The following is a 13,522-nucleotide window of genomic DNA, read 5'->3' as shown; positions in this document are numbered from 1 at the left end:
AAGAATTATGACCTGAAAAATGTATGGAAAGGTTCCTAACATCTGGTCCTCCTTGATAATATTCTTCCATGATGCTCAAACAAAATGCTGAATAATAAATACACCACAAAGCTCTGCCTCCTATATCATGAAGTCTGCTTTTCCCTGCTCTCTTTTTTTTCCTCTGCTTTGTCTAAAAATTAAATAAAATATATGAAACTTATCCAGTGAAGAAAAGCATCCTAGAATTCAGAGAAGGAATCCTTATATTTCTACTTATTCTCAGCAAAGTCTGGAAAAAAGTGCGATTGAACACTGACCAGCTTTACCGACCCTCTCACAGCAGAGATTGCAGGACCAACTTTGCTGCCGCTTTTAAGGCTGCTGTGCTGTGAGTATAGGAAGGGATATTCCATGGCATTTGAAGACAAGCTGAAAACATGCATTACACATATTTTTCATAGTAAATAAAGCATTCTTTCCTCCATAACTCCAGCAATGCAGGCCAGTACTATTAAACTCAGGGCTTACATTTGCATTTACTCAATCCCTTTCTATCCAGAGACCATTTCCTCTTCCCTCCAAACACAGCTGCTTTAGTCCCAAGGCCCAGAACACATTTCAAACACATTTCAGCACTGACAGCAGGAGCAGAGGCCAAGGAGCCAAAGCAAGAGCTCCCAAGTCTCAAGGCTGCTGTCACATCCTCTGCCTCAGGTCCCCACAGGTGCTATTTCCCTCTAGCCTGCAGATTTTGGAAACAGCAGGCAGAGATGGGGTGGTATCATGCGCTCCACCCCGATTTTTGACATATACAGGGCCCCGAGGAACCTGATCTAGGGCAGGGATGTTCTCCCTGCACGTGCCAGGGGGTGCAACATGATGGTTTTTACCATCCCTTCCGGTGAAAGCAGTTCTATGATTCTATGATGTATTTCAAATGGAAAAACAGATGAAGAATTCAGGTCTTTTCCAGTTGGGGACTGCAGCCAGCAAAGGATTTATCTGCTGATGGATCCTTTGGTAGCACTGCAATAACCCAGATAATTACAAATTGTTATCTTGAGCCAAAGCCTACAGGTCAGACTGGCCAAAGAGGCTTCAGATGGAAGCTCACATCATCTTTGAGTAAGTGAACATTAAAAGAAAAGGAAACAGACTTTATTTTTAAGGCTGTGCTAGGCAAACATCTCTTGCAGAAAGTGAATAATAAATATGCTGTGTGCCACGGTAATGTCCGTGGGGGGAGGTAAGGTATTGCTATAAAACATAGTATTCTAACTACTACAGATGTTGCTGCTAGAATTTACAGTTTTCCCTGAGTGCTTATCTCTCCTCACCAGTTTCTGCACGTTGAATCACATTCAAACATGGGCCATTTTAAGCCATCTTTTTTATTATTTTAACCTTTTTTTTTTTTGAGCTACAATTAATTTCTTCTGTGCTATTCTGTAATGTTAAATAGATTCAAGACCTGTATTTACAAACCACATGCAATCCTATTTTGGCACATGTAAATTACATGCAAATACATTCTAAATTAGTTTGTTTATCACTTCAGAATTCTAATCCAAAGGTTTTGTTTTTTTAAATTTAGTTTTTATTCTGACATGTTTACAAATGAGTTTGACTCTGGAAAATAACTTAATAAACTCAGGGTTAGCTATGCAATTAGAGGAGGCATCTGGGAACCATAAAACCTGGAAAACAATATTTACATCTTTTGTACATCCAAGATTCCACCTTTTTTTTCCTCCTCCCTTAAATTCATCATTTCAAAATATTGCTGTTATTTTCGTATGGGGACAAACAGCAAGAACTCATTTTTATAACCAATGACCCCTTTCTCCAACAAGCAATTCATAGGGTAGCACTGGATAAAATGCATAAACTGGAAGATTTCATTATAAAAAAAGAGAAAATGAAAAATAACTGAATTAACATTGATCATGACTTTTCAACAGCATTTCTTATTATTACGGCCAGGCAAAGTCTCCTGTGGGCAGTAAAGCTTTCCCATGTATTATTAGCCCTCTACAGAAAGCTATGAAAAGACACAAATCTGTTTTGTCAAAGGACAGAAGAGCATTTAGTTATAAGAGAAAGTGTGGCCGTAATCCATTGTGGGGTTGGAGGTGAAGAAAACAGAACTATAAGACGAAGCCTTGGGAGAGTAACGCCGCAGCAGTTAATCCCTGAGCAGCCCTGGCTGCGGGCAGAGCTCACTGCCAGGGCAGCCTGCCACCTCCACGGGCTGCATTTATGGGCAGCAGCACTGCAGCCTCCAGCTCTGGGGATCGACACCACGGCTCCTGCCTCCAGAGGGGGTTTTTTTGGGGTGCCACAAGTGTCTGGTGTGAGAACCACTGCCCTGGCAGAGGGGTCCCCCAGAGGTGGGCATGCCTTGCTTGGCTGTGCTGCTGCTGCTGGTCCAGCCCAGAGCCCTAACAAGGCAATTTAGGAAAGTTTTTCAGTATATGGAAAGATTCTTGAGTGCTTGTATAACAAAACTTGAGCCCATCTGGAGTGAGGGGCTTGTGTTTGGGATCAGCGAGAAGTCGGGTTTGTCCAGCCTTTGACAAGAATTAGGGGTTTGGTCCAAGTCAGCTGCAATTGAAGTGCTCTGGATCAGATCCCAAAGCAAACGTGCAGCAGGTCTAAGGGAGGGCTCCTTTAGCCTCCAGCCACATGCCCTACGCCCTCACAGGAGGGGAGGTGGGCTCAGCACAGAGGATGGGCAGCAGCACAACAGAATTTTGCACCACTGTGAGGCTCCCTGGAGAATGGGCAGGAAAATCAGGGTCTGGACAGATAATCCTTCCTTCCTTCCAGTAGTCCCCAGAGGATAAGGACAAGGGATGCAGCTGTGCAACAGGGCAGGTAATATAATAAAGCACCGAGAGTAACACAATCTCCTGCTATCTCCTTTGAAAACAGTGATTTTCATTTTGATTCATATGGCCCAGAATTGTGACTGTGTTTCCTCTCCCTTTATGCTCTCTGCCTTGTGCCCCTTCCCCTGCTCTGCCTGGCTGCTCTGCCTGCACTCTCTGTCCTGGCACTCACAGCATCTTTGCAGTCCAGTGCAGGGTCTTGTGCGACGTCAGGAGCAGACCTGTGGTGTTAAAACAGTATTTCACCTTCCTTTAACCTGCTTCTTAAGGACACTGCAGTGCTACTACTGCCTAACAGCCCTCACGTTATCTCATTTAGCAGCAGCTCAAATGACTCCCTCCAAAGCTGCACTGAGCTGTGTGATGAACAAGTCTCTTTTCCCCCATGGCTTATGCTGCACTTACAGTCTGAATTCACAGGAGCAGCACACCTTCCCCATTCAAATCTCTGCTAAAAATTCCTTTGTTACAAGCTCAAAATAATAATAAGGGCTCTGGGTTATCCTTTCTTGTAGGTTTCCCTGTGACCTTGGCTGACTGCTTTAAAATAAATTTTCTGAATAAAAAAAAAAAAAAAAAAAAAAAAAAAAAAGAGCCCACTGGCAATCCTTAGAAACAAATGAGCTTAGGAAAAGCCCTTTGTGCAGTTCCAGCTCCCCTCTTCCTCAGTCCCACTCCTTGTTACTGTATAATCACCACTGTTTTTGCCATTTTCTCTTACATCAGAGATTGGAGGAAAGGGGGAGCAAAGGGACACAGTTCTATGAAAATAACCTTTTAAATTTGACATTCTCTTTCCATGTTTCCCATCCACTGCCCTGAGCTTTGTCTACTCAAGTTGCCAACTCTTCAGGAGCAGCTTGGTGTCACTGCATCCAGCAGGATGACACCCCTGTGGGCTGGAGTACATAGATGCTGCTAAAATAGAAATGAAGCACAGTTGCTGCATGTGCCTGGCTAGGTTAAAAACAGAAGACACAAGCTAAGATTCAGGCTCAGGTGCAATGCAGCTGCACTGGAATGACAGCACCCTCGAGCCAGTGGAAAAAGAACTTGGGGCTTTTCTGTCTCTGGCACAGCGCCCAAGTGATGGGGCTTGGAGGCATCTGTTCCCACACTGGTGAGGCTGCAGCACACCTCTGCTGGTCAGGGCTCTGCTGGATCATGCGTTTCTGCCCCGTGTTCTGTTTTGTGGTGTCAATATAATCCTCTGCTGCCTTCTAGATATTTAATACACTGATTTCCACTTAGTCTTGTTCAGGTCACTCAGCAAGAAGAAATGTGCCTAAGTGAAGAGTGACCTTGAAAATTAAAATTTCATTTAAAGAGTAGAACACTTTCCATCATTTCTAAAAACATCTGATGCTGAAAAAATAAGGGGTTTATGAGAAAGAAAAGTTTCTATTTTAAGTTTTCCCTGAGCTTACACAGAAAGAGGAGCACAATACACCTGTGCACAGACTTGCTCATTTTCAGTCCCTCTAAATGAGTGCAGTGCTCATTCTGCACGTTGTGAAGTAAAACAGAAAGTATTATGTGCAAACATTTACAGCATGAAAAGCCTCATCACCTGGGATACTTGCTGCTTCTGAAAATTCTGATCAAAGATAAGAACCAAGACGACTCACTGTAATCAATTATGCACAGATAGTCCTCAGCCTATGTGCGATTCATAAAAATAATACTAAAAACATAACGTGGATTTACATGCAGAAATGAAATATGGACATGGTCAGAACACTAATCTTCTGATTGCTATCTTAAATTGGCAATCCCCAGCACTCTGAGTGAGTGTCTGTCTAGATACTGTTCCCTCACAGAAATTTCCAGCAGTCCCTCAGCAGCTCCTGCTTATCCTACAGGAGCTCCAGAGCCACAGGACTGGAGGCAGCACCCAGGAGCCAGTGCTGCAACAAGCTGGATATGGGGTTTATGCCAGTGCAGGCAGAAGTGGTTAACCCCCACACACGTCCCCAAAGCCCTGATGGAGCCCAGAAAGGCGTTATTTGACAATCTGAGTGAATTTAACAGAACAATGCCCGGCTTCTCCCACGTGTAGCACAGGGTGTCCTGTCTGTGCTCCCCCTATCCACGGCCTGAGCTCACCTCCCACATCAGCCACTAAACCCAAAATAAAGTTGGAGATGTATCCAGGTTTCAGGTATGAACATGCTACGACTGTCGTCCTCACAAGTACCAAATTCACACTTGGAGGTCTTTTCCACGTCTTTTCCGCTCACCCTTATAACGATAAAGTCAAAGAATTAATGCGGTAATATCAATCCTCTCATCAACTTTACACCCCTCAAAAGCTGTGAAATATCTGGATTTCCACGTGACTGTTTGCTCCTGCTTTGCTGTAGCTGACATCCTTTCGTCACAGGCCTTACCCATTTTTGCCCAGGTGAGCCCCAAAGAGTCCCCAGTGACTTAATGAGCGGATCAATTACTGTTCATAAGAAAAGATACTGTCTCTTTAAAGGTTATTTGAAGGTTGATTGCTATCTTATTGCTTATATCCTGCAAATCTATTCAGCCTTATGAATGAATTTGACCTTTTTATACTTACTGGGGGAAAAAAACAGAACAGAAGTTAATTTAGAGCTCTATAATACAACACTTTTTCCCAGAGAAATGAAAGGGCATTCAAATCGATACCTGCACAATAACACTCTGATGAATGTTTGCACCCAATTTTCTCATTTTGCTAACTTGAGATTGGGCATTTTGAATAGTTCTCAAAGAACATATTCTTTATGTGCTGTGAAGTATGTGGTATTGTGTCCAAACAATGCTAGAGGATAATCATTATAGGAGTGTCACCGGGCCTGAAAAGGTCAGTTAGTTAGAAATGTCAGCTTTCAATGCAACTGTGCCGGACCTTCCCATGCAAGGATCCAATTAAAGGGACATGCCAAGGTGCATGGAAACACCATGGTGACCCAGAATAATAATAAGGGATTGTGGTAAAGCTTGATATTTTTCTTCAAAAGTAATGGATTAGCCTTTAGAATATCTCCTCTGCAGTCTTATTTTGACTTTGCAAATATCACTTCTTCTACATGTATCCAAAAAAAAGGTCACTTTTTTTTTTTAAATGCAAAAGTGGGGATGAAACAGCCTTACTAAAAGTAAACATTCTACAACCAAATGGGGATAAAGTTCTGGTTTCATTATTGAATCAAAAAAGTATCATTTCAGGAGAACTCAAAGCTGGGATATTTCAGATGGATGTGGGCGACTGGGGACACAGGTGGAGGTAGGTCAGGGGACAGGCAGAAGGGCCAGGGAGGACTTATTCTCTTGGGACATGGTGTGAGGGAAGGGAAGAGAGTGGAGCAGGAGGCATCTCTGCAATTATTATTTTGGCAAATGCAGAGGTATAACTGAGAATTGGGAAGGTACGGATCTGCATGAATGAGTAATTACAAGAAACAATATTATTTCTCCTTATCACAGCAAATGGAAATTCTTACAGCTCTTCAGATACTGTAAAGATGAGAAATTGGATATAGTAAAATTTCCTAATTAGCCTCAGGACAGCTGAAGCCAACCTAATGGCACAAAAAAAAAAAAAAAAAAAGGGGAAAAAGAGTCCACGTCTTCCTTCTGCTCACTGTTAGTACAATCATCTTGCTAAAGTTTCATCAAGTCTGGAACAAACTTTTTCCTGTAGCTTTATGGCTCAGCTAAGACAGACAACATGAAACTCCCATGAGTTTCACTTTGAGCTGAGATTTTAGCATTTCTGTTTTATTTTTTATCGTAGGGAAATTCTTGTTCTGTGGGTTCAGACAAACTGTTTGGGATCTATTGCCTGCCTTTCTGAGCAGTGAGATTTTGACTCCCCCCAATTATCTCATATTATTTGGGCAAATGGGTGGATTAATACCCAGTGATATGGGAAATAATTCACTGAGCATTAAAAGACTCAGTTATTGCTGGAATTCTAAGTGATTTCTCCACCAGCTTTGCAAGTAAAAGAGCATGAGGAGCTTCACTAACAAACATGAGCAGTGGTTATGTTAGGCTGTTTAAAATCTTCAGTGCCATCCTTTGACACACACTTAGACCAAAATCAATGCGCTATTAATTAATAAGGACTGGCAAAAAAAAAAAAATGTCCCCGAGTTTTAGGAGCAAACAACTTTCTGTCACATTTTATTAGTTGGTATCATTTTTACTAATACCTGCCTTATAGCTTCATGACTTTGAGTTCATATTATTTTCATGCTTCAATTAGAAAGAAGTTGATAGCCAGACTATCCAGGAAGGTAATGGAAAAGTCTTGTAGCAGGGCTTAGTGGTGGAATTTATAGTTAAATGAAACTTTGAAATATACTATAAAACTTCTCCTTCCTTTACATACTTTTACTTGAGGTCTCATAAGCAGTAATATGTAGAAATGCAAAACTTAATCAGCTAAAAAATATAGCAAATCCCACATATCACTTTATGCAATGCCAGGAGAGCAGAAATATATTTTCCTAACCAGAGGAAATTAACTAGGCAACAGTCCTATATCTATAATTTAAAGCAGTAAAATATGTATGGCAGAAGCTAAAGCCACCTTAAAAGAATTCAGAGTAGCAGTATATCACAAATTAATGAAATGGAGACATTTTTAGAGCATGCAGCACTGATGATATTAAAGGGGAGAGAATATTTCACCGCATAGATCTGACTGATAAATACTTTTAAAATCAAGCTTTTCTCCCTGTTTAAAACTGTAAGATCTTGAATATTAGGAAGAGGCACGTACAAACCATTAACATTTCTGATCAAATCTCAGTGGAGATTAGGATTATTTTACTCTGTCCCTGCCTGTGAAGCCCTGATGTGGTTTACACATTAGGAAAATCTGAGTAAATCAAAAGCCAGGAATTATGGAGTCAGCACTTACTTTTTTTTTTTTCATCTAAAACACAGCTGAAAGGAACTTAAAAATATTACTTTATATTCCGTGCTGTAGCCAAGCTGGACACTGTGGAATATTCAACTACCCCAGGTTTTTTAAATGCAATCAATTTACAGCTGCCAAATGTAGTAGGTTTATATACATCTGGGAAACATGCACCTACGGTGCTGATGAATTTCTCCTGACATTGCTCTGATTTCAAGAGAATGTTATTTTAAATTGGCAGTAGAGAGACTGGTAGAGAAGGATAAAGCCCTGAGGATGGCTGAATCAAAGAGAATTTCAAAAGAATTTTCCTGATGGTTCTTGGATAATATCACATGTTAGCTATTTTCAAAGCCAATAGTTTCCAACACACTTCCATTTATGGTATCAATAATTAAAAAATACTTCAGTGGGAGAGGAACTTACCTTACTGAGAAGAGAAATTGGAAAGCTGTATTATTATCATAAACACAGGAGATGCAAAAAGCTGTGTCTCCATGGAAAAGCTATGGAAACAGGGGTATCTTATTTGCAGCTATTGAGTGGTTACCACAAAATGTGATGTGATTGCATGTGCGTGTTCAAAGTGCTACTAGAACACGATCACAGAGAAATGAAGGGCAAATCCTCATCTCCTTTGTGCAACAAGGCCAAATTAAACTACCTCAAGCTTTGGTCCTAGACCTCAAAGACAACTAGAACAGCGTAAAGGAAATGTTTTGGATCCAATTCAGAGGTAAAGCTGGGTTTAAAGAAATTTTAAATTACCAAAACTTAAATCTCATTATGTCCCACTCCCTGCCAGCATGTCCCTGCCAGCTCCTAATGAATTTTTAACATCCTTCCCCCACCCCACTGCGCACATCAGCTCTGACTCGGGCACCCTGAACTGTGCAGCTGCACTCTAATTGTACCTCACATGTCAAGGGGCAAGAAGAAAGGAGTGTGGAGAGAGCATTGATAAATTTAACTTAACATTCCTCCAGCTACTCAGCAGCAAGGCAGAGCGGTGAGCTCCCCTCCACATTTTACGGGGGTGTCAGTTACTTCAAAGGAATATATTTGAGCACGAGGGAGTCTGGCTTGCTCCCAGCTTATGCATCATTTGTGTCTGGCTGTTTCTGGAGATCCACAGCAAAGCAAAGACTTCCTCCAGTTTGGGGCACAGTGTGAAGCTTTCCATACCTGCTTTATTAGGGTGCTGGAAGAGGTGAGCTCTGCATGTTGCATACAAACTGTGCAGTTGGAGCTGCAGCTCCAGCCATCTCTACTTCTTCCTGTTTCTTTTCTTTTGTTTTTTCACTTTTGCCCAGACTTCTCTCAGTCCAGGGTACAGGTGGATGGTCTATACCTGTTCAGTTTAACATACAGGTGTGCTTTTGAGGCCAGAACCTGTCCAGGCAGGTGTCAGGAGGCCAAGCACACACTGCTGGGGAGTTGGAAGCCGAGTGGAGCAGGGCCAGAGGCAGCACTGGGGTGGGCTCAGAGGTTCAGGGAACAAGAAACAGGCACAAATTCTGACCCTTCAGTGATTCCTGGGGAATCGTTCAGCAGCCATGGCCAAGGGGAGCGGTGTGACTGCCATGAGATAACGTTAAGGTTTCTGTGATCCCACAAACTCTCTTTGAATGTTTTGGCGCCTGAGTCTCAACAACGCTTAACTTACACTAATGGCATTATTTTACCTTGCAATTCATCTCATTAATTGGCTGATCAGCTTTTGGAAATTGTTTTAGCAGCGCGTGGAGAAGAGCTGTTGTACTATCTGCAAGGGATCCCCATCGATTCTTGGCTAAAGGTAGAAAAACCGGTCCAAGAGCTTCACACACATACGCAAGAAAGAGAGATGATATTCATTGTGACAGAGGTGCAAATCTCAGAGGTCACCTTTTCTTTTGAAGCCCTTTGTCTATTCCTACAATTAAGCAATGGGGTTTTGGTGGCCGACACCCCTTGTGGGACACAGAGGACTTGCACAACTCTAACTAAAGCTGTGTGACCTCTGCCAAAAGCAAAGGCTGCCTGCCTGCGGCAAGGTGGAGAACAGAAACAAGTCCCAGAGGATTGGCAGGTGCAACTAAACAGCTCAGGCCCTCATTTGAATCAGTAAATTAAGGGTTGACAGTGATTATGGCTGATCGCAGCCATCATAACCGATATCACGACTTTGTAAAAGCAGACTGTCAATGTCAGATCTTAGAGCTAGGACTCAAAGAATTAAATATTTTAAAGTAGCAGTCTCCAAAGACAGAAAAAGCCCCAAGGCTATGATTTATTTTATTTTATTTTTGTATTTGTAGGGTTGAAACTAGACCCTTTAATCCACAGGCTGACATTTTCCAATCCTACTAGGAATTGAGTGCCTAACTTTTTCAACCCCTTTGAAAAAATCTCAGCTTTAGGCTCTTTGGTAAATTTGGCCTGATCCAGCACCAAGCTTCTTTTGAAAATGCCTCTCCTGAAGGCAAAACTACAGGCACTTTATTATGCAATCATGAACTAGTATTATTTTTTTTTTCTTCCCCAGTGTATCCAGTTATGGTAGATTTCTGGCTAAATAGCAAAGCAAAACTTGCATTTCAGAAAAGGAATGTGTTATAGACAGCTTTCCTCCTCGTTTTAGTGCAGTGTGCCTACCTATACAGTTATTGAAGAGCCTTCTAACTAATTGCTGTGTTCATGTAAAACAGTAGATTGGTTTATTAAACAGAGATCTGAAGCTACATCTACTTACTGGTCACATCTATGCACAAACCCAACACAATCAACCCTTTTACTGTGAATACTGTATCAGAAATTATGAGAAAGGTATCATAAGTTTGTTTTACAGAAAATCTCATATTAAATCATTCTGGTCTCCAACCCTCTTTTTCTCTTATTCAAAAAGTGCCTGTGGACTTTGGGGCCCTTATCCAAGATCTGAGTTGTGCTATGATTAAGACCTTCAGAGATCATTTTTTTTTTTCCTCTAGAAACAGAGAATGCTGAAGATATGGAAAATGAAAAATGTGCCATGTTTGTCCTTGAAGTTACAGTTAGAATAGTGACAATAGCTGTATCACACTGTATTGTTGCTTTTATCAGCAAGTGCCCTGAGCATACATTAACATAATTGCAAACTGCGTGAAAAGTGAACATGCAAAAATGTGATGCAATTGCCAATAGCCTCAAACATCTGTCCCAACAAAGTGTTCCTCCTCCTTATTTTAATTCTTATTATTTTAACAAGGTTAGTGAAGGAGAAACCATGTCACAGATTATATCTACATTTAGAGTGTCAGAACAATTATTGATGCAAAATTGTTATCCAAGCAAATGTGTGTCCCATTTTGTTCACTTCCCATAACACCTGTTCACTCTGCTAACACATTATTGCCAGTTGAGGCCAGAATTCATTAGTCCCAGTTAAAGCCCACCTGAAAGCTTAATTCATACACACATCTGAAAAAATGAACAAAGTTAACCGAAATGTGACAATGTTCGCACAGAGTCTGAAGCTGGTGGGCAGCAAACTTCTGCAACAGCTAATGGAAAGAAGGTGAGCCAGGCAAATAGGAATAAATTAAAAGCCACCCAGCCTTAAGGGCTGAGATCGCAGATCAGAGGAGCACAACTGAACCAACCTGCATTTCCACCACGGTGCTGAGACCTTCAAAACTCACTCTTGCCAGAGCCCCACGCTTTCCCAACAAGAACAAATTATGGTTTATCTCCTCAACAGGCAAATGACAGAAACTGTCATGAAGCAGATAGTTTAAGGCATTTTAATTCTACCTCTGTATTTTCTGGCCCACTTTGGGGCTCTCAGCCCTGAGCCTGGACCTCGTGTCTCTTCCCACACATTCAGAGTGTCACCAACTCCTGACTCCCCAGATTGCTCCTGTTTGCCACCAAGGAAAGCCAGGCTTGCATTTCTGTGATACTTGAACACACTCTGTGAATTTGAGGGCATCTGCCCTGCAGATATACCACTAACTGTAACCCCAGGAGGCTTAAAGAAATATCAGCACTCCACTTCATAGAGTAAAGGTCTGAAGAGGCAGCTCTGTGAACGGATAACTGCCCGGGGCTTTGCCAAGCACAATATAGCTGTCACTTGTTATTAGGTGAAAGATTTTCTGGGGAACAGTGTTTTTCATTTTGCATGTCAGAGACAGGGAAAAAAAACACATTTAGACAACCATCTCTTTAAGAAAAGAGAAGAGAGCGGCGCGGCAGAGCTCACTTACCGGGGCTGGTTATTGTCAGGAGGTCAAGCCGCCGTTTCTGCTGAAAAACAAATTATGAAAGGAATTGTTAAAAGGGGACTAATTTTAGTGGGTCAGCTTAGACCTGCAAAGTAAGTGTTCTGACATTTACAGCAGGATTAATTACAAGTTACATGGCTCACAGTAACTCTTTTGGAAGGGATCCACGTGTACTTTATGAGGGAGGAAAAACCCCTTCCTCAGTCCTTTAAATGTGTTTTTATTTGCACTTATAAAGTGTTACTATTTCTCTTTTGGAATGTATACTTGAAATGGATAGCTGGAAGCACAGATGGACCGACATATTTATAAAAGTGATTTCTGATTCCACAGGGAAGAAGACATGGAACCAGGACAAGCAGCTCTAAGTTTTTTATTCATATCAATCACTGACTCTATGCCTGTACGTGATCAAACACAATTATATTGCCTTGGGGTGAACCTTTCAAAGACAAGTAAGAAGATCTAGACAAATTCAAGACTGATAAAAGGAAAGCTTCTTTTCATGCTGAGCTCAGTCAGCCCATGGATCTCATTGCCACTGGATATCCCTCATTCCAAAAACTTGCCAGATTTGGTCATCACTTGATATGTGTAAGAGAGTTGTTATGGCAAGGAGTTGTTATGGCAAATGATCAAGATTACACAGAGGACTGGTTTCTGGAATGACTGCAAACCTTCACAGGGTAAACAAACCTATAATATAAGAAAGTCAGGAAAATTTTTTGCCTGGAACCTATCCCACCAAGCCTTTGTGATGGTGGGGTGCACCTGAGGTTCCCTTTTCCTGTAACATGCAGCCAGTGCTGTTGCCTAGTCCATGTTCCCAGTCTTAGGCGATCTCTCCACCACTGTCTCTCTGTAGCTTGCCACTTAAATCCAGGTGCTCCTGGACCACTATGATCTTTTTCCACTTTTCTGCGGGCTGAGAGCTTTCCATCACAAGCAGGGCTTTCCCCATCTCATGGACAGACTGTTATTGCCCCTTTATCATAGCACTTTCCAGCTTACTGTCTTCTTCCTAACTTTGCCCACCATCAGTGTGTCTAGCAGGTATTGAAGATTATACTGTCCAGTTTAATTTCTCTCTCCTAATTTGCTCAATAATGTCTGTGTTACTTTCATTTATTGTCAGCCCTATTGATCTTCCAATCTAATTCTCATCACTGCACTCACTGTATTCCCTGTGTGACAGCTGGAAGTCCTTGAGGAGGAAACATTGACTCGGTATTCCCTACCCTGAGTGCTCTTCCTTGGAAATCATGACTGATGAAACTCCTTTCCAAACCCATCATTTCTCTGTGGTAAAGCTTCACTGGCTGAAGTGCATGGACACTTTTGGTCATCCACTGAATACACTTGAGCTGTGTTGGGCACAACAGCAAATTTGGCCTGCTGGGAAGCCAAGTGGGGTGTCAGGCTGGAAAAAACACATTTTCTGAAACCTTGCCGGCCTTCAGCTCCTTACTCTGGCACAACGCAAAACGTATTTGAGAGAA

General features: G+C 41.8%; 1 protein-coding gene across 1 annotated transcript in view; it reads right to left on the bottom strand.

The window, feature by feature from the left end:
* LOC136365163 (BEN domain-containing protein 5-like) overlaps positions 1 to 13,522 on the bottom strand; it is a 564,308-nt gene that overhangs the window by 81,843 nt on the left and 468,943 nt on the right. The window contains exon 6 of the mRNA XM_066325516.1: positions 12,006 to 12,045. Coding sequence (XP_066181613.1) covers positions 12,006 to 12,045 — 40 coding nt within the window. The remainder of the gene's footprint in view (positions 1 to 12,005; positions 12,046 to 13,522) is intronic.

This window comes from Sylvia atricapilla, chromosome 9 (genome assembly GCF_009819655.1).
Source record: "Sylvia atricapilla isolate bSylAtr1 chromosome 9, bSylAtr1.pri, whole genome shotgun sequence".
NCBI classification, from domain to species: domain Eukaryota; kingdom Metazoa; phylum Chordata; class Aves; order Passeriformes; family Sylviidae; genus Sylvia; species Sylvia atricapilla.
Note: the sequence above shows the minus strand (reverse complement) of the source record. Positions and strands in the feature narration are given on the sequence as shown.